Here is a 21302-nt window from a genome sequence, read left to right as displayed (position 1 = left end):
GGAACTATAATTAATGATTACATAACGAACAGCAGTTCCTCTTCGCAGCCTATTTTCTACTGAAGCTTTTGGCTCCTTGGGGTCCATGAATTTTCAGAAAACTAGCCTGAACCGTGGCTGCCAAGTTTGTCTACAAATTCCAGCTCCTTGACTTGTTCCTTTTTCCCTACAAGGAAGGGTTCAGGAATCTGGAAAACCCATTACTACTTAAATTGCTTAAATCTAAGCAAATGACAGCCTATGTGAGAGTTTCAATATATAGAGTGCAATCAGCATGTTTAAGCGCCGTAACAACATTTAGTCCTTCTCTGAAGCCTGTGGCCACCTCATCCTGCCTGGCTGCAGGCAGTGGGGGCAAATGCCTTTCTTATCTCTGCCACCATCAACCACAAAGTCACTCGCGTCATTTCAGCTGCGTGGTTCTGCTTCTGCTCCCCATGACCCCATTCAAACATACCACTAACTTCCAGCAGAGAATACACAGGATAAGTCAAACTGTCTTCTGCTCAAAGTACTTTGAGGGGGGGTTGCAAGGACCAAGGCAGACAATGGCAGGACAAAGCAGTTCCATCAAGCAGCAATACCTATTAGACCAGGTTTCTACTGAATTTGTATTCCTTGATCAAATTTTCCCTCCCTACAATGACTTACTGTATTTTCCATACACATTGACTGTATTAAACTTGGTTTTGATAGTAAAGCAGGCTGAAAAACACAAAGACCCTTTGAGAACACACACAAAATAATAAAAATAAAAATAGACAGAGGACTAAAGGTCAAAAGAGAGTCTGAATCACATGTCCTGATGTAGTGTTTTCCATGATAGTGATGTCTTTCCCCTGCAGAAAAAAATCTGATAATAGAAACTTTTTACAAGGTAAAAAGGGCAATTACAGAGTTTCTTTCTCTCCTGAAAGCAGAGAAGAATAGGGACAAACCCAGTCATTTGGTCTATGCTGCTTTGATCACATTAGTGTCATTTACTGAAAGTATCCGAGACGCTGCCTGAGTGACAGCCTGTGGGTTTGTGGTTACCAATACTTACATGTATGCCAGGGTTGCACTGAAGTGCTTGTAAATGTAAGTTTCAAGTACAGGGTTGAAATGCTGGAACTTGATGTCTCCGATTAAAGAAATAATAAATACCTGCCAAAATTCAAAAGGAGACAAATGTACAGAGCTGCACAACCTTTAACTAACTGCATCACAACTTAGTCTCTAATCAAGTAATTTATTTTGTTTGATCATAGTTTTTCTTTGTTTTTCTAATAACATTAATACTACACATCACATTGTTCACTTTCTGACTAAATACTGGTACGTGTGTGTGTGACCACATCATTTCTCAGAGGGAAGGCAGGTCACATCAGCATTTAGATAGGAAATCTTAGGGCTAAGGGCAGGTACTCCGTGAAGCAGTCATTATATGACAGTCATAGCACAGGATTAAATAGGCACAGAGCTGCTGAAGGCTGTTTTTCAAAGCTAATAAATGATTCTTTTCAGGCTGGAACTTCTCAGTCCTGCTACTACAATGACACGTTAGAGCTAGGACATTCTGTCCCCCTTTGGTCACTAGCCCCAACTAATGTCAGCTGGATACATCTGGCTTCACTTTTCTTCCTGAACTGTCAACTTGTTGATCAGTGCCAAGTACACAAGTTTGTTACTGCACACCAAAGCCACTGCCTTTCACACTCATATGAAACAGCCTCTCCAAGTATCCTGAAAGTTTCCTGTGAAGTCTTTTACTCATTTATTATTATCCTTCTAGAAAGTTTCATAACAGAATTCATCCTTAATGCATTAAGTACTGGGTTAGGATTTAGGGTGTGTAGGCTCTATCCCACCACTGTGACTCCAAACAAGTCACTTCTCTTTTAAGCTCTTTGGAGTGAAATACCAGTCATCCACCCAAGGAAGGAATCATGAATAGACTGAAAATGTGGCCAGAAAACAAACACACAAAATTCACCAAAAAAAAAGTCACTCACCAGTGCATCAAACACAAGGAAGTCATAGGTTTCATTTTCTGACATTTCCATCATTATGTTGAAAAGTGCATCAAGGGTGTCTTGCAAAAACTAGAGGAAAAAATAGTAAAAGGGTAAGAAAAGAGTATTACTTCTGTAACCTTGCACAAGAGTCTGTTCTTTTGGATCATTTTTCCCTCTCCAGCCTAGCTCAGTCGAACTGTAAAAGTTGTACACAAAAGAACACTGAAAAAGGGATCTTAGTCCTGTGTTCATTCACATGCTGTTCGTGATGATCATGCTATTATCCCTACTAGCAGGAGAAAGGGGGACTTTTTCTTATCAGCTTTGATTGTCCCCACTTTCTTTTCTGTTCTACTGCCTTTTTATCTAGCCTGTCATGCAAGAGCAAAGGTCCATGCTGCTGAATACAGCTTGCACTAGGCCAAATCCATGTAGCTGCACTTTGCACTGGGCCAAATCAACCCTAATTACAAAATGTCATGCTGTAGTACAGCGTATGGAGACTGGTTTGCAATGACACAGCACTTCAGTTGCTCAGCAATTAAAACAGGCAAAGCCATGACCTTGCATAATCCCAAAAGACCCACACTGAGAACCACAGGAAACCTCACCTCCTAACTCCCTCAGGTCATTTTCTCTGGTGCTTCCCCACCTATTCCCCACTCTGACTACAGGGTCTTTGAGCCTTTTCTGCATTCTGTTCCTACATCCACAGCAGGTCCCCATTCACAAAGGCAGAGCAGAGCCACTACTGGAAATTAACAGCTAGGCTTTGCATGTACCTTCTCTTTTGCAAGATCACATGGGAAAATAAAGTCACCACCATCTCCTTGATTCTCTTAACATTTAACTTCTGTAATTCTGCTGAATTCCACTAATGAGAGCTCTTGGGACAAAGAATACATTTTTGTTCTGCTGTTACTCAGCAGCTAGAAAAAACAGCTATCTTAGCATACAGAGAGAACTTTTGGGTACAACGCAATATACCTTTGCATACCTTTACAATTTCTCCTCCTTCCACCTCCATGAGCTTCCTTAGGTTGTGGGCTATGTTCTGAGAGTTGGAACGCCAGTTCAGCAAACCCAGCAGGTCAACTAGCAAGGGCAGAACATCAGCAATTACAAACAGATTACAACAACGCAGCTGACTTAATGGCTGCAGAACAATACAGAAAAAGTACTAGAGGTTATTTTTAGAATCAGCTTATAAGGAAAACTCACACTGATGTACAGAACATTACCTTGAGGTGGCTCTTCTGTCTTGGCAAGAGAGTTAGTTTTGCTATTAATGGAAAACCTTGGCGTAATTTGATAACATAAGGCATTTGGCAAACAATTTTGCAGGCTTCTCATTCACTCAAGAGAAGATCCATCAAGCTAGGGCATTTATTAGAGTGTATGACTTTTCTTACTAATGCTCTGTGTTTGCTCTAGAGCAGCAACTAGACAATGAGATTCAGATTCGGCCCGCTTGCACACGGATGTATCAGTATGGCATTTAGCTTAAGCAAACTGGCGTGGCTCAGACTACAAGCAGAACAGCTCTTGCCCATCTTCCAGCAGCTACACATGTACACCTTGATGGAGTCACAGCTGGTGCCTCTTTCCCAAAGTCAGAGAGTATATTATACCAAGAGCCTCCCCTAACTGTGCTAGCTTCCTTAACTCATTTCAATCTCACAACACGTACCAGCACGTACTGTATCGATTCACATATGTACAACAACCTTTATTTTGGCTACTTTGCATAACAGCATGCCGAAGAGATTAGTTTTAATGGCTACATTCTTGACAAGCAATAGAAAAAAGATAATTAACATTTAACAAAGGATTCTGAACCCACATTTACACTGTCACTGACAGGTACCATTTCTATACAAGCTGACAAACCCACTAGATTTAACATTGGTAGTTTAGATAAAATTAGATAAAATACAGCGTGTATTAGTATCCCAGTGGTGTCAAGACCTACCATTCTGGGTGAGTTTGGTGGAGCAGATCAAAGTGGCAATCTGGAAGCTGTCTTTCGTGCTATCTTTAGTGGGTGTGAAGTTGGCTAGATGGTGCAGATTTTTCCCTGAAGGGGCCTCCTTCTCCTCCATTTCCATTTTTGTACAAGGAAGGGTTAAATAGCATTTAGCATCTTCCATTTTCTTGTTATCACCCTGTTGGTTGACCACAAGAATGAAAAGGGTTATCTCACACGCTGAGAACACCTCATCTGACCTCTTTCTCATCTGCAGACACCTTACCGCCATACACACCTCAACGCAGTGACAGCCACAGGCGGCTTTAAGCATTTTTTCGTGCCTAGAGCTCACTTACATTGTCTGTTTGGGCTTCTAACTTTAAGGAACAGAAGCTGCCCATACACTGCCAATAAATTAAGCTCGTTTTGAGCGGCACAAGCCACAGAATTTTGGAGGTTCACCCTTCTCCCCATATACACACACACTTTGTAGCTTTCTACAGCAGTGCATTAGCTTTTTCCTTTTACTGAGATTAAAGGCACCAGGACCTTCTTCCTGTCACATACCGATCTTGTAAGGCAGGTGTTCACCAGGCCTGTTTACTGCACGCTGTCTAAGTGAATGATGTTAGAGGAAAAACGCTCTTTACAGATACGCACTAGGACGGACCAGATTTGCAGTTAGAAAACTGAGCAGTGAAAGCAGAGCTGATGGTAACTTACAAAAAAAGGTTACTCTCCTATTATCCTGGAAGAGATTATTAAAAACCTCTGCAATGATACAACAGTGTTTACACTGCTAGGAAAAAAAAAAATCAGCCAACACAGTTGTTTTGATTAGTTAAACAAAAGTTAAGGAGTGCAAATACCCAAGCTACCTTATAAACAATCAAGTTGTGTTTGCCATCCTGGAGCGTTGTTCCATCTGCATTCATCAACTTCACAAAGCCCATGCCAAATGCTCTCTCAGACTTATCCCGAGCTGTAAACAGAAAAAAAAATCTTTATTAGTAATCATCTTATTTACGCCCATACTGTCCACGGTGCAGCTGGGTAACTACAGCAGTGTCTTTATTTAATAACATCACATGATAATGCAATGGAAGCAGCATACTTGGTGACCCACAGCAGAAAGAGCTCTCTTCCCTTCCCTTTAGCAGGTATCTGGAGTTACCCAGAAAAAAATTCCTCTCTGAAGCTTCTCTCTCCACACAATTTCAGTGGCTAGTTGTCCTGCTGGAGGGACGTATATAATTGTATACAGAAATTTTGATTAGGATTTTGCAAATCTATCTGTAAGCTATAGATGTGGAAGTGTGTCACTCCATCTCCCAGGTGCCTTAAGAGATTTTTTTTTCCTTAGTCTTTCAAGGGATCACTGTAACATTATTGATCTGTTTTCACAGGGTTCTGAAGAAGTCTGACGAAATCCCTGGCTCTAAACTTTCTCATTTGCCTTTCATTTGCTTAATTAAGCTAACAGAAATCTTTCTATAAGAAGATCATTAGAGTCCTACCAAGCCCTGCACTGAATTTTGTGAAGGACTTAAAAGAAATTAAAAACAAACGCCGAAAAACAAACCACACGCTGAGAAGCCAAGTACCAACAAGCATTGACAACTGTCTTCCAAGGAGGGTCATTGCTCCTTACCTAATACAAGTTTTAGACCAAAATCAGCCCCAAACCCTTTCCTAAGGCCGTGAAGTTTCAGGTTTTTTGTTTGTTTTGCTTTTGCTTCCAATAAAATCCACAGCACTGGAAATAAGTAGAAATGCAAATGCTACACCTTTAGTGGATACTCAAAATCTCAACAAGAGCAGCAAAAATACTTCTGTCAGTCTTCTTTTCTGATACTCACATTCCTGTGATGACCGATGACGAAAAGTGAACCTTAAATGGCAACGACTGACTTCCTCTATTGCAATGGACACCTGCACATGATAATACAAAGAAAAAAATGCAGCACCAGCATTCTCTCTCTCCAGAGAGATTATGATGCACCTACTAATGTTAAGCTAGTTCCATTTTCTACACAATAGAGCAAGACTGTAAATGCACACACTTACCTTTACAGTTTCATACCAGCAAGGTTGCTTGACTTGATAATAAACAACAGACTTATATTCGGAGACACCTTCATAACCAGCACCAGGATGGATAGCTTTCTTTGGACAAAAAGACAAGGGGTACGGGGAAAAAAAGAAAAGGTAAGGTCTAGAATGAAAGAAAAAAGTATCTTAGGTTGGAAATTTCAAAGCATGTAGCTGGCAGAGTTGCTCAAAATCTATGCTTCACGGTCAAGGAAACCATGTCACCACTTCGGGTGGTGAGGCACTGGAACAGGTTGCCCAGAGAAGCTGTGGATGCCCCATCCCTGGAGGTGCTCAAGATCTGGTTGGATGAGGCCCTGGGCAACCTGGTCTAGTGGGTGGCATCCCTGCCTATGGCAGGGGTTTGGAACTAGAAGATCTTGAAGGTCCCTTCCAACCCAAGGCATTCTATGATTCTTTTTTTACTCACATCTGTTATTAATGTAAAAAAAAAAAAAATAGTGACTTCAAATTTAGTCACCTATAGTATTTCTTGTTCATTATCATACAGCTCTTGCATACAGTTGAAGAATAAATAAGGTCCTGCCCAGCAGAGCTATCACCTATCGAACTGAGCAGCCTTGTTACATCTCACAAAGGCCATCATACCTCTTGGAGATTGCCATCTTCATCATGTACAGACATGGTGACTTCTACATTCTTGGGAGTCTTCTTCTTGCCTTTGTCAAACTCTCCTTGTACCAGGGTGACATAGATATCATTGCGAACATCACCTAAAATTCATAGCACTAAATGAGTTCTTTTCATTGCACGGACAATTGTAGAAGATAACATCCTAGGGTACCACATCATCCTACTCCTCTTCATAGCCTTTGCTGATACCAGTTAATTGATGACATTCAACATCACATCATCCATTGCAACATCACTGCGTCTTCACCTCAAATAATACAAAAGTACCATGTTTTCATGTAACAATTTTTAATGCTGTGAGCTCTATCCATTTAGACCAGTGAGGTGTAAATCCATTTTGAATGGATTACATAAAGCACGGTCAAAACTGTATGCAACAAAATCATCTTTTTGTCTAAATAGATACTTTCCTCCAGAGTACAAAGACTATTATTTTTCATTTGTTTCTGAAAGGAAGATTTTTCACAAAAAATAAGAGATCAGCTTGAAATTTCAAGAAAAGTGAAAACAAATTGGTTTTCAGCTAGTTTTATAATAAATCTGTTCATGGAAGGAATTCCAGAATTTCACACCTCTTTTAACCCACCGACGTATGGAGGCATTTGGGACCTACCAGGCAGAATTATCTCAGGGAATCCCATTTTGCGAGCCACAGCAGTTGATCTGTCTACAAGGTGGGAAAAATCCTTCTGAACCTGTGCTAGATCGCCAGGAAGCAGTTTCAGGGAGACCCAAAGACCTACAAAAAGAAGGGTAACGTTTACTTACTGAAAAAAATAGTATGAAAGCATGAAACTATGGTTCTTGTACTTGAACATGAACATGAAACATGAAAACGCATTAGTGAGTAAAAGCCAGACACACAAGCAACTGCAGAAGAATCCAGAAGAAAGCACTTGGAATATGCAATCAGCTATGTTCACTTCCAAATACTGTATGCACATATAAAAAAAAGTACTGCATTTGTAGCAAGTAAGTCATCAGCTAGAAAGATGACTTTTTTTTTCACCTGAGTAAGAACAACTTGTTTTTAATCTTTTTAGCTCCCAGTGTGCTGGGATGGCTGTCATTACAAAGACCATAGGTTTGGCTCAGGGTAGGCAGCAAACTCCAGTGAGCATTGATCTCTGGACTTTCACGAGCCATTTACTTTCCTTTCTAAGCAAGGGGAACCTTTCCCCACACCAGGTTTTCACATCAGCTTCTCGCCTGACTGCTGTACCTTGCCCTTTATGATTCACTTCCTTTGCAGCGATGACTTTGTTGAAGACAGAAGTGAGGGGCTCATTTTCTCCAATCACATGGGAAGTTATCAGTGGGGACATAATTAGCTGTCGCTGTCTGATGTATGTTTCCATGGCAATCCTGCGAAGAACAACAACAGACTGGGAAGCAGACATGGAAGCAACATCAAGCATGTGCTCTGCAAGACAAGGGCTGGCCAACAGCTGACTAATTTCCAAATATATATATATTTTTAAATAAAAGTTTTTCCTTCACCTGCCTAAACCCAATGGAAATACATCTAACCTCTCAAACGAGGAGCTACGTCGGTGCTAGCTCAGGCTTGAAATAAGTAACATGGGCCTCCTAAAAGACTCCAGGAACATTTTTATCAGACTGAAATAGCAGCCTTCAGGACAACCATAAACAAAGGCAGGTCTCCTTTGTTCTCTCTCCCATCCACAGGCTGCCTTGCAGAGTAAGTCTGGCTGAGGGTCACCATGCAGCAACAGCTCACCACATAGGGCCCTGCGCTCCCATCGGGTGAACTGAGCCCTGAATTCAGGTGGGCCTCTGAGTCGTCCCTAAGAGATTACGTAGATTAACTACTCTTAAATTAATATGACTCTAATGACATCACATGGAACCTGTCCCTAGCCACAAACACATCCAGTGAGCCTGGATCTAGAACCAGATTTCACTCCTCTTCCAACATCATCAATAATTAACCAAGTATTTCCACAGACTCCTCACCCCAGTAGAGGTGTCCAGATTTGGATCTAAACTCAACCTCATTAGAAAATAGAGGAAAAAAGAAAAAAAAGTAGGAGACTAACATTATTCTGCAAACAGACATCCTTCTTTGCAGCCTTTAAGGTCCTGAGAGGGTAGGGGGAAAAACACACAAAAAAAAACATAAAACAATCTCCCCTGAAAATACCTTGCAACAACATATGGCTACACCAAATGGACTGCTGTATTTAGGCCTGTAACAAGCTGATTCTACCCAAACAAGCTTCCTTTTAATTTACTGTAATGTGCTGAAAAAGAGAGCAATCAGAGAGCAGGCTGAACACACAAGTTCTAGCATTACAGAAACTCAAAAGACAGCGGGGCTTGAATTTCTTTCCCAGAAAGAGGTAGAAATCCCTTTTTTATTCTTCTCTGACCCACCTTTACAAGGCAATCTGGAAAGCTACAGGCTGACAATACACAGGGTGCTGCACAGCAGTGACAACAAGGATTGTGTTCCCTGTGTGCTCAGGTGTTTCTCAAAATCTTGCCTCAGTCTCATAACAGTTTTTAAGGTCACATCCCCTAGACCCCACAACATTATTTTGCACTGTATTCTTTTTTCTTACTTCGGATGATATGGATATCAAAGCAGTTTCAGCTGCATTGCCAAGACTCCCTAAGTAATTTACCCTATCATACAGCCATGTAAATCAAGGGGAACAAAAGTGTCAAAGGACTGACAAAAATCTTTTCCTTCAAAAAGCTGACTACTGCCATTAGCTAATCTATTTGTAGAGACCTTGGTATGCTGCCAGGTTCCATACAAATTCATCCTTCTCTGAAGGACAGCTGGCTTAGATGAGCCAGATATGGGATGAACTCTGAAGTCCAGTACTTACTGCTGAAACGGAATAAAATGTTGCTTTTCCTCGTCATCCACCTTTCCGTGTATGATATCAGTTATGTCCATCACTGCAACAACACAAATTCAACAAACAGTTCTGCCAAGTTGCTAAAGAGAATACAGAGAGCTTTCCCCTATCAGAATGGAAAAAAAACAGTTGCTTAGTTTGGTCCAGTGCCACTAATGACAGCAATACAGAAGGCCACTCTCATCGTTAAAACTTTTTAGCAAGCATCTTTTCATCGATACTGAAGTCAGCACACAGTAGTGAATGTGAATATTTTTGCTGATAAAAAGACAGGTGAGACTCAGGTATTTCAAGGCAAAAAAAATACATTCAGGTTTCAAATTCTGATTATTTTGAAATTGTTTTTCCCACTAATCTCAAGCAAGTCTCTTCACAAGAGATCATACAAACTGAACAGGAATTGGATGTCTCATTCACCAAAGCTCCTTAAAAAAAAATCCAGCTTTATCTTACTCGTTGCGAGGAGCAAATCCCTCTTTAGCAAAGATCTGAAAAGTCTACTGCACCGAGAGCAGTGTGTTATCTCCTTAGATGGTGACAAACCAAAAAGTGAACGCTGACAGCATGTCATCTTCATTTACTGCTTTAATTGAAAGATCTCCAAGGAGCACTGTACACAGCTCAGTATCAGAATCTCCATTCTGAAGACAGAGATGCTGACACAAAGAGGTTAATAGGCTTTGCTGGTGTACAGCTTATGTTTCCTAACCCACTGTCGCACCCACTGGACCATGTTCTTTTCTCTTATGACTGAATTTGTCGTACCTGCCACACCAAACGGTCTCCGAAGTCCACATGTATGTTTCTTCCCGTCTTTTAGCTCCATATGCCCCACCCTCACAATCTGACACACCAAGCTGATTTTCGGTCTGATCAAGTCAGAACTGCTTAAATCCTAGAAATCAGTTAAAATAGAGTTACATCAATCTGCTTTGTGAATGGAGAAACAGACAGAAGGTAAAACACTTCTTGTTAGGCTGTAAACATGTTTAAAAGGAACTCTCCTCTTTAAAATAAAAGGAAAAACAGTTCCCTTTGAGACCTAGGAAAATGACCTACTAGTGTATCTGTAGTAATTTCCACACAGCAATTCCTATATATCCTACTACTCTTTGAGTACCCCAGTAACAGTACTGAAAGGAGAGTAAGTGGTGTTAACTGCCAGCACACTAGATCCACTGACAAGGCACTTAGTTTGTGCCACTGCTGCTACTTGTCAGAAATTATTCCAGTCATATAATTCCATTAACATCTCGTGGCAAATAAATTCTAATACAGAAGAGAATCAGCAAAGCAATGGGCTGAAAAACAAAACAATTCTAATCTCAAGCCTAGGTTTTCAGTACAGCTAGGCTTCGGAAGAGAAGTGCCTAACAGGATTCAGCAGCACTCATTGACAGTGCCATTTCAAAGTAATAGACTTTTACTACTGCTTTGGACTGACATACCACAAAACGCTTCTCAGAAGCATTCCTTTGAGGCTGCCTCTAAGATCTTAAGTGTCCATGAAAACACCTTAAAATGCCCCATGTGGCTCCTCTCTGCCAGGGAAGGAAAGGAAAGGAGGGGAAAGGGAAAGAATCCAGGACTCATGTCTGCAGCATGGGGAAGAATTTCCAGGATGTAAATACAGTAACTTACAGTGAAGACTGCTTGAAGGTTATTTAGCTTCTCAATTTCTTTAGGCATCCCATTACTGCCCCAACGAACCAGGTAATTTTCACTACAAAAAAAAGAAGCAAAAAATAAAATAAAATCAATGACATTCCCATTATCTAGGAAAAAGCTCAAAAGCATTTTGATCTTTTAGGAGTATCTGCAAAGCTCTGCCAAAATATTCTATGCCAACATGATTCTGAGGTGACTCATTTCACTGGAGACAGGCATGGAGAGAATGGGTACTCTCAGCTACTTCCTCTTACAACTGGGACCGCATCTCCACACCCGGCAACTTCAGTGATGGAGACAGAGGGTGCCTGACACCTACATGTTTCCTTGATAAAGTTTTTCATATCTTCCCTGACCAGTAATAAATAACGAGCTCGTAGGTGTGAAATTGCACCGACTTGGCAGCAAATATCATGCCCATACGTGACCAGAAGGGAAGCAATGAATCGATTGTCTCAAATATAGTGAAAACACTAGGGAAATTTAAGAACATAGACAATCTGGGATTTCACTAATGTATCACAGAAATGCCCAGCTTTACAAAGGGGAGTGCATGTGCTCAGAACCTTGGTTTCTTACCAGAAGTCAAATAACCCCCTTCCATATCACCACTGGAGCAGCAACCAACAGAACAGAGAAAAACTACTCTGCTGGCTCTTCCTTTCTAACTTCCTAATTGACTAACTTTCTAATTGGCTTCCTCACAATGACTAAATCGCTTCTGTACATACAAAAAAAAAAGCCTACCTGATGAATTTGGAGAGGTCAGGATCATAGAGGCTCATTAACAGCTCTGCATCTTCTCCAATATTGCAGACAAAATTCTTGAAGTTTACATACAGGCTATACGTGTGTGTTGTGTTGAATATTGGCTGTCCTCGGAGGTCCAAATTCTGTTGCAGGGACTGCAAAGAAGGACAGTACTCCCATTAAAAACAACATAAACTTAGTTCTGCTGCCAAAGTAGCACAATATCCTTAAGAGGAATGTACAAATAGAGTGGAGAGGGCAAAGCCAGCACCAAGAGATGTACCTTCTCTTCCTGGATTCTTTCATCAATCCTTTTGGATGCGGTTTCATGGGCCTTGAAGAGAGAGATTGTGCTGGTTTCATCTGGGTCCAAGATGTTCCCATTGTCATCTCGTACAACCAGGTCCAAACCTAGGATCCTGAACAGCATGCAAACCAGAGGACAAAAGACGTGACATAATGTATAGGAAGCAGAGGTGACGAAGAGCACAAACCACTGACCAAGCTCTAGGCAGCAAACTGACTCCAATAATCACACTGCTGGTTTTCCTATCTAGAAATGCTGTCCTCTCATTCCCCCACCACTAGTTTTCCCATTACAGTGAAAAATAATTAGTCAGGTAACTTTATGCTAAGATGACACCATCTCTGTTCTCACTTAAACATATTTAAAATAAACAGGTAGGTATAACTACAAAGCTTATGGGTTATGGCCAATTATTACTCTTTGCCATAAGCTTTTTTCTTAATTGACTTATTTAACCTGAATCAAGTCTGACAGGTAGACAAATGAGTTCTGGAGACAATCTCTGTTCTGTATAAACCGATGAAAGGTGCACTTTTGGTGGCCTATAGAATCGCATTACTCGGTTGCTGATAAAGCAGTTTAGTTCATTAGCAGTATCCAAATCCTGGCTCCAGATAGCCAGGCAAAAATTGTGCTCCATGGGAAATGCCACCCTGTGCCAGCAGTTCTGCAGAATTAAGACAGGTTAGGCTTCCTGCCAGGTTAAAGAGAATGCTGGCATATGTAGAACCAACTGCTACGTGCCCACCTGCCAGGTTAGCCACGTTGTGATGGGAACAGAAAGCTGTTATCCCCTTTCCAAGGGAAAACATTGAGCCTGATTCAGCGTTCTCCTCATGTGGTTATTTACACCGTTTTGTATTAATAAACATCTATATCCATTTTCACAACACAGTTCCAGGGCTTTCAGTGGGATGTGGGATTCTCTCCTGCCCCTGGGACATAGTTTGGAGTTTACCTGTTACCGTAGTCAATTTTAGCAGTGACTTTCTTCTTGAGTTCAGCCAGTTCATCTTTGGGAAGAGTCCCAGACAGGATCTGTGACCTCCATTCTATCAGACTGTAAGTCATTTGCTGGACATGACGGAACTGTGTTGTCTTGTTATCCTACAGAAAACAAGGGACAATTTCAAGCTAGTGATAGCCTGAAAACTATGAGGTCAGTAAGCTTCCTGAAAGGTACTTGACCAAATCCACACAAGTTGCATTTAACTAAAAATATCTGAGAAAGAGGCACTGTATGACAATACAAGATTAGACCATGGAGAAAATTCTCCAGCACTTTGCACTGCCAAGGTTTAAGTGTCTTAAGATTTAGGGTCTGCCACTCAGAATGTGTGATGTTGTGTGACGTTTTTATGCATGTCCCGTTTGTTTTGCTTGTTTAGATAGTTAGACTCTTTAAAGCAAACACTTCATTTACTTTTGAAAGTCTAAAGGTGATACCAAAACATAACTACTTATGCCACTGATGTCCACATAAGCTTTTTCCTCACACCTATCCCTCCTACAGCTCTCACCAGCCAAAATAATTCTTCAACCTATTTGGTACACATGAAAAAGATCTCATCACCAAAATACAACATGAAAAACCTGATTAATTCAAATTCTGCCTCCACCACTGTTTACAGTGTTAGCAACTATGTTGTAAAACCAGAATGCTAAGGGAGCTGAGTCCATGGATGCATTTTCATGGCTGCCTGCTCCTTATCCTGTCCCAACAGGCACTCAAAATCCATTACAGTGAAAAAAAAAAAAAAAAAAGGAATGGTAACAAAATGCAGCAGTATCTGGGATACACTTCCCTGCCAGTATGCATGTAATATTTCAAGGTCCACGCTCTACCTGCTGGTACCTGGATTGCCATGTCTACGCCTGACCTCCAGAGAGGAGTTCATGGAAATCAGAGCAGCTCTGTGGAAACACAATCATCTCCCTGGCTGGTGCCTATCAGTAAATAAGGCTGAAGCTTGTCTGCTTTTCAGAGCACTCGTTTTTGTTTATATTTGCATAGACCTTAGCGCAACCCAGGCCTGACTCATTCCATGCTCTCAAGCACTAACCCAGGCAAAATGGTAACAGAGGTTTCTCAAAGTTCACTTTTATCAGTCCGACAGGAGCTGTTTAGAACCCACCACGCCAGGGATCATCCAAACATGCAATTAAAAGATAATGTGGCTGAAGGAGGCTTCCCAGACACCACCTGCCTCATCTACCCCGGTACTCGCTCCGCTCTGCTGCAGTCACTGCATTTTTCATCTTTTGCTATGGATTCAGCATCTCTAATTACAAAGCACTGACTGAGCAGAACATCAAAACCTGCTTTGTTAAGGAGCTTCCTCTTCCCGTTTCTACTGTTATCATCTCTAATTAAATATTTTTTATGCTCTTAACTGGTTCTGCCCTAATAAAATTAGTCATACCTGTACATCTCTTTCACGGAGCCCCAGATTCCAAGGCTGACACTGCAATTAGGAAGTGGATAGCTATGCAGGAAGCCACCATACTTGCAGCTGTACCTGCTTAGATAAGTAAGTAAGCCTTAAAAAGTGTCAGCTGTAAGATTCAAGAAGGAATTCGGGCCTCATCCTTGTTTTACCTCTGCATGGTTAGCCAGTTACTACAACTGTCTTATGTTGAGAGTCAAGTGCAGTTCATTTTCAGAGGGAAAGTGCCATAGTTTTGATCATCTGGGACAAAGTGTATGGTTATGCAACTCCAAAATGATTTTTATTTTATTTTTTTTGGACTACATCCCACCCAACAGCTAGTGGGAACTGGTCGACTGTGTATTGCTGCTTCATCCAGGTGGCAGCTGACTGATGTCACTTGGCTGTATCAGGGCTGTTAATGTTTAACCACAAGCCCCAACTGCTCCCACATGGCAGAACGAGAGGCTCACCTCAGTTACTGCCCCGTTCTGGTCCCTGCAAAGAACAGGAATGATAAGAACTACTCATCGTTCGCCCCTTGAGAATATAAATGTAAAGGGAGCTATAAATAGGCATCTTCCTTCAGTTTGGGCCCATGTCAAGGGGCTGGCGGAAGCTAGATGAGCCTATAGTTGATACAAGGCAGATATTGCTGACATATTTAGTAAACAAAGGCAAAAATAAATGTACTCTTAACCTGAGTTAAAAAGGGAAGAAAACTTGGGTTAGCTTTCAGGGAAATTCAGAGCATATCTTAATTTGGCATGAGCTAACCCTGAGTTATCTCTGCACCTGTTTACATTAGCTAACTCCCATTAACCAGCCCAAGTTAAAAACCCCTGCCCATTTTTGTATTTATTTTGCAGTGGAGATATACCCCCTGGTACAATGTCTGCTGCAAAGCACAGAAATTAAAGTGAAATGAAATGCTGCCAAATAAAGAAATCCTCTGTATTTCCTTTCTCTCCTCAAATATCTCCTTCCTCCTTTGTTATTTTTTTCTTTTAATACATACTGCAGGGGGAAAATAAAATAAACTCAAATCCATTTCAAACCACAACATTTTCCAGGACTATTTTAAGAGTTATGTTGGTTAAGCACAGGAACATGAAAGACTTCTGCTCTTAAAAAAACAGATTCTGAGGCTATGATCTTAAAGTTATTCAGGAAAAAAAATAATAATCAGGAATAAAACTCTCTTTTCACATAGTAATAACGTCACATTCGGTTTCTCATTAAGTTAAGAGGGTGGAACAAATTTTTGTGGTTTCGTGGCTCACAAACAAAACGTGCTTGTGGCCCCGTGAAATTTTCAATAGCAAAACTTGCTTTGGATAAACTGAATTGTTAGAGCTAATTTAAAACAATTCTTTCATCTTAATTAAAGTCTCAGGGCACATACTACTCTGCAGGCTGAACACATTACTGACCAAAGAGAAATCTCTTGGCTCTTCTTAACATGCATTAATAATCACCTTTAAAGGAAGGCAATTCATTGTGAACTCCAGCTGTGCTTCTTTGAGCAAGAACTTCACCAGCTTTAGCAAAACTACTGAATCTGTGCATTACCTTGAGCTGACTTTTCTGTAGTAACTTTGTCACGTGTCTTGTCATTCTCTCTACTGAGAATGACACATATTATGGGACTTTGGTCAGTCAAATGTCCCACCAGCACCCCCAGCCCTAGCTCTCTTCCTCTCCTTTGCCTACCTGACCTGTACATGCACTCGGGGGTGAGGCTCAGGCATTCCATTAAATATCTACACGATGTCCAGAAACACAGGTTTCACCCTTGTTAAATGTTTTGTTAAAACATCACGGTTTCTCGCACAACTTCACTGAGATCTCCTGCCCTCATACAGGAGGGATGTGAAGCAGGAAGCCTCACCGTACAGCAAACTGAGTCACACTCACAACCCCAACCAGCTGACACGATGCTGAGTGTGACTTGTGCCAGCTGATGCTCAGAGTCAAGTCTTCAGCAGTGCTCTGTCATCACAAATTATTCAAGTACAGCGAACACTCTGTGGCACGGACTAAACTGCCACTCTGTCTGTGCTCGCACATTTGTTTAGGGGAGAGCGGAACTTTTTTAGCCCCTTGTGAGGTCAGTTTTACAAGAATGATAGTTCTTCAGTTCTGCATCAGGTTCTCTTTAGAGATCTTAAAGTGCTCTGCAAAAGGCCCAGGTCTCATCTCATCCGACATCATTTAATATCTTGTTCATTTTATTTGCCAGACAATTGAAACAAGAAATAATTACAGGACAGAGTACAGCAAAGCATGAGACAGTTATCTTCCTAATAACTGAAGATAATTCTGCTTCTGCATACGCTCCAGACTGCTGCTGAATCCCCCCTGCCCCAGCAACATGGGGTTTGAAACACAGCAGATCTAAGTCTCTTATCAGCATAACTGGACTCTGGAAACTCCCATTCTTAAAAGCCTTACCGCTTGCAATGTACACACACATTTCTGGCTGCACAGAAGGAAATAAGAGCTTTTAAAAGACTTCCACACTGTTTGCATTTCAACCTGAATGAAGTAGCCCTTCTCTCACTTCCTTTGCTAAATACCAACCACTGAAGCAAGCTTACCACGTACAACTTGTGCCAGATAACTGCCCATTCCCTCAGGGTGGAAGTCAGTTCTTGCCCAAGGGGCAGTTCACCTGGAATCACCGTCTCATGTTGTCTAAAGTAAAAAAGAGAAAATAGAAAAAGGGCATTATACTCAAGATCAAAACCTTATACTCAAGATCAAATCCTAAATGGACAAAAATTAAGTTCTGAATAATCACCCTGGTAACTCAGCCACAGTTATTTAATAAATAATAATTAAAAAAAAAAAGTACTTTCTAAAGTCTCTTTCTATTGCAGCTGCTTTTTCCCCTCACACCGTAATGATCACAGAATCCACTATAAGAATCAAATGAGGAATCATTTCCTAAAATGTTTTCCAAGGCAGGAAGGAATCCACACTCCTGCTGGCTACTTGGCTGTGACCAGCAATGTGTTATGATTCGCAGGATTCCCCAGAGGATCTCAACATAACTTGACCGACCTGCCTTGCTACTAACTTGTCTAGCAGACCTTTCTTATTTTTGCAAGTGGTATTCTCTTGCATCTATGCCTACAACTGTTTTGGGGTGTACAAAGGAGAAGTTATGCAGCTCCAGAAGTCCAGCACAGGTATCTCCTGCTGCACATACAGACCAGAAGCACTCACTACAATAACCACAAAGTTTTTTCATTTATCTTTTAAATGAAACAGATTCCATCATTGGTTTTGCTACCAATGACACATCTCAAGAAGATCAAACCTACCCTCGGTCCTTCACGGTTGCCTCCTTTAAATGGATATATGTTTCTGGGAAAATGCCCTAAAATAAATAAATAGAATGAGTAAATAAATAAATTGCACTATGACATGACAAAAGTGCATTCAGCAAAAAACAGGAGGAGGGTAAGAGCATGATCAGCAGAACAGTAACTGTGACTGATGTTACTGTTTACCCACAACACAAGTGTGTTCGGTCAGCCAGTCAGTGTATCACAGGAAAACGAAGTAAGAAGTGTCAGGTTGCACGTTTGAACACTATATTTGATGTTACTACATCTCAGAACTGAAATCCTTGCTTCACTACAATGCCACTCACCTTCCAATACAAAACACTGTAAAATCTTGCAAACTATCAGTCACGCGCCCTTGCTACAAAACATTTTTGGGGTCATTTGTCAAGATGCTGTGGACCCATGGTTCTCTAGAAAAGCTCACAAGACATAACAGCATTTTTAAGAATTCACCAGTCCCAACTTTGCATTATTTAAGAGCAACAACCCTTCTAGGAATGCTGCAATCTTCTTCTATTTTCTTTTCATCCCCCTTTAGGCCCGAAAAATAGAGATTGTGAAGGATGTTACCACATGAGAGGTGGCAGGATTCCTACGGGAAACCAGATTTCCATGGAGTTTTCAGACTGGTTTCACAAACCTCAAAAGGCCTGGCCGAGATCCATGCATGCATAATTTTTGGAATATTTTCCAAGTCAAATCAAAGCCCTAACCTCACCACTATATATAACTCATGTTGGATGTGTACAGGTCCAAGACTCTAATAATAAGGCAATAAACTAGTGTATGCAGATATACAACAGTAAATTCCCCTAGTTCAAACGGCATTATGCATGCCTACATTGGAGAAGTACCCCGTTAATGGTTCTGAAACATTTAGCTCAAGGGCGTTTATTTCTATCACTAAGGAAAAGGACATATTGATCAGGAGACCTGCATAGCATTAAGACAAGAGATACAGCGGGAGCGTAGCCAAATTGCAGCACTGCATGGGGTCTGGCAAGGTGTGAAATAAAAATTACAGTTACTGAGAAGTGAGGTCATACCTTCTTAGATTTATTTCGGAGAGTGTATCCTCGGTACCAGCCTGTCAAAGAGAAACAGAAGTATTTTTTTTCCCCTCTACAGCAATTAAGTACACATTGTTATTCCCACCACCATTCTACAGCATAAATCTGTTGATCTCGTTCATTTGGGTTACACTGATAGGGCTGAATATCAAAATCAGGCCTCTCTGTGCTACATGTTAAGAGTGACAATCCTTGTTCCATAAAGCTCACAAATTATCTGCACAGCACAGAATTACTGCTCGGATCATCTGACAGATAAGCACAGAGGCAAATACAGACATGCACACACAACTACTGGCCGAAGATCATATAGCGTGTATATGGCAAAGGGAAATAGATTCAAGAATGCCAAGTCCAACTCCACTTCACCCCTTTTAAAGTCTTCTTTTCTATGAAGTTCATTTTCATCCAAATCATCACATAGATTTTGCTTGAGCTTCATATTATTTAGGTTCTTTAGACCAAGTCATAGAAAAAGAAAGCCTTCCTTCAAAGGAAAACTGAAAGAGAATGTTCTGTTAGATAAAGGAAAAAAAATCTGCTTGCCCTGGTACTGACATTGCTAGATCTTGTCAAGATAATATTGAGAAGCAAAGTATAAAATACAAAGCCTGCACTGCGATCCCCCAGACTCAGAAGCACATGCCTCTTTCAGAGTACACGACTCTCTTCAGCACCTGGGGTTAAACCACTATTTTGATTTCAAAGTCACTGAAATGCAAGTGTGTGAAAGAACTGCTGTATCTCCTTCTGCCCTCAAGCAAGCCTTGCTTAATGAGTAGACAGAAGAGAAGCATCGCTGTGAGAAAGTCGCTCGGCTCTTCTTCCGCTGTCTCCAAGCTATAGGAGGCAAAGGGCTTTTTCCTCTCCACCCTCACTTTTGTCATTTGTCTCGGCTGTGTCAGAGCCGTGCGTGATCAAGGACTGTTGCCTCTGGGTGCCTGTTCCTCGCCCTCTCCAACAGTCTCCAATCACCTTTGGTCCTCTTGAAGTTAATGTTCTGGAAATAACAACACTAAACATTTCAGAAGGATCTGTTCCTTTTTAAATGCTGACGTGCGGCCAGAAGGTGCCTTGTGCGGCCCTGGGGTAGGATGCAGACCTGCACCGACTCAGCCCCTACAAACACTCTTCCAAAGGTCTCTGCAGCCACAGGTCTCGGTTAGCCGCGCTCCCGGAGCACCACTTTTTGACTCCGCTCCTGAAGGTCCCTGCATGAAAACAGCAACCCTACTGCTCAGCAAACATAAAGGGTATAGATTATGATCCACTCTGCATGGATGATGTTCAGAGCTATCAAACAGACATTTCAGCTACTACCACGGACTCTTAGCTGAAGTCTCACTAAAAAGCAAGGATAGCAGACTGACTCTTGCAAAGAAACACCATAAAGACTTTTTGTTGTTGTTTTAAAAGGAACACAGGTCCTTAGTTTTACCCTTCATTAAATGTTTTTATGCAATATGTAAAAAAACAAAAACCAAATGAAAAAAAGAAAACAGGAAATATGAACAAAAACATTCAAATTAAAGTAGTTCAGACAACTACACGTTATACACAGTGATGCAGTTACAGAGACTGCCCCAGCTCACATGCTTAACCACAAGGTCTTTGATCCTTTTCCATGGTACCGTCCCACCTCTCAGGACCACAACGTACACCACTGCACTGTACTGAAATAAAGCAAGGGATGCCTTCATCTACTTACAGCAGTCAGCGGAATTATAAAGAGTCAAACTAGGAACAAATTCAATGCAAACTTATTTGCATCGGGAGAAGAATCTGGTCTGAATCCCAGTGTGTGGGCACACATTCCTTCTATCCACAATGTGGCCATTTCCCACAGCTTGCAAAAAATAATAACACATATTGCAGATTAGAGATGATTCCCCTGAACAGAAACGTATCCTCCCCAGCTCACCGCTCAAGGACAGATCCCCAGAGAGAGAACGTAAAGCCTGCACTGAAGAATTCTTCAAAATTCTGGAGGCAGCAAGTTTCCTTTAACTCTTGGATTTTGCAGCATATGCTCAATCTTGCCAATATTTGGCAAACAACTGGATAAGTGGTATTTATCTTATTATCAAGTGGAAAAAGTCATTCTGTATAAAGACCTTATG

The 21302-nt window shown here is 41.2% G+C and overlaps 1 protein-coding gene across 6 annotated transcripts in view; it reads right to left on the bottom strand.

Annotated features, from left to right (window-relative positions):
• DOCK5 (dedicator of cytokinesis 5) overlaps positions 1-21302 on the bottom strand; it is a 121677-nt gene that overhangs the window by 40542 nt on the left and 59833 nt on the right. For all 6 annotated transcript variants that reach the window (XM_083811587.1, XM_083811586.1, XM_083811588.1 and 3 more), the window contains 19 exons: positions 19159-19199; positions 18086-18141; positions 17357-17453; positions 13286-13434; positions 12304-12439; positions 12018-12175; positions 11244-11325; positions 10368-10497; positions 9570-9642; positions 7934-8076; positions 7325-7450; positions 6667-6791; positions 6034-6132; positions 5826-5898; positions 4845-4948; positions 3970-4162; positions 2995-3092; positions 1995-2084; positions 1046-1146 (listed from right to left, as the gene is read on the bottom strand). In XM_083811587.1, the coding sequence (XP_083667713.1) occupies positions 1046-1146; positions 1995-2084; positions 2995-3092; positions 3970-4162; positions 4845-4948; positions 5826-5898; positions 6034-6132; positions 6667-6791; positions 7325-7450; positions 7934-8076; positions 9570-9642; positions 10368-10497; positions 11244-11325; positions 12018-12175; positions 12304-12439; positions 13286-13434; positions 17357-17453; positions 18086-18141; positions 19159-19199 (2074 nt within the window). The remainder of the gene's footprint in view (positions 1-1045; positions 1147-1994; positions 2085-2994; positions 3093-3969; positions 4163-4844; positions 4949-5825; positions 5899-6033; positions 6133-6666; positions 6792-7324; positions 7451-7933; positions 8077-9569; positions 9643-10367; positions 10498-11243; positions 11326-12017; positions 12176-12303; positions 12440-13285; positions 13435-17356; positions 17454-18085; positions 18142-19158; positions 19200-21302) is intronic.

This window comes from Anser anser (genome assembly GCF_964211835.1).
Source record: "Anser anser genome assembly, chromosome: 26".
Lineage (NCBI taxonomy): Eukaryota > Metazoa > Chordata > Aves > Anseriformes > Anatidae > Anser > Anser anser.
Note: the sequence above shows the minus strand (reverse complement) of the source record. Positions and strands in the feature narration are given on the sequence as shown.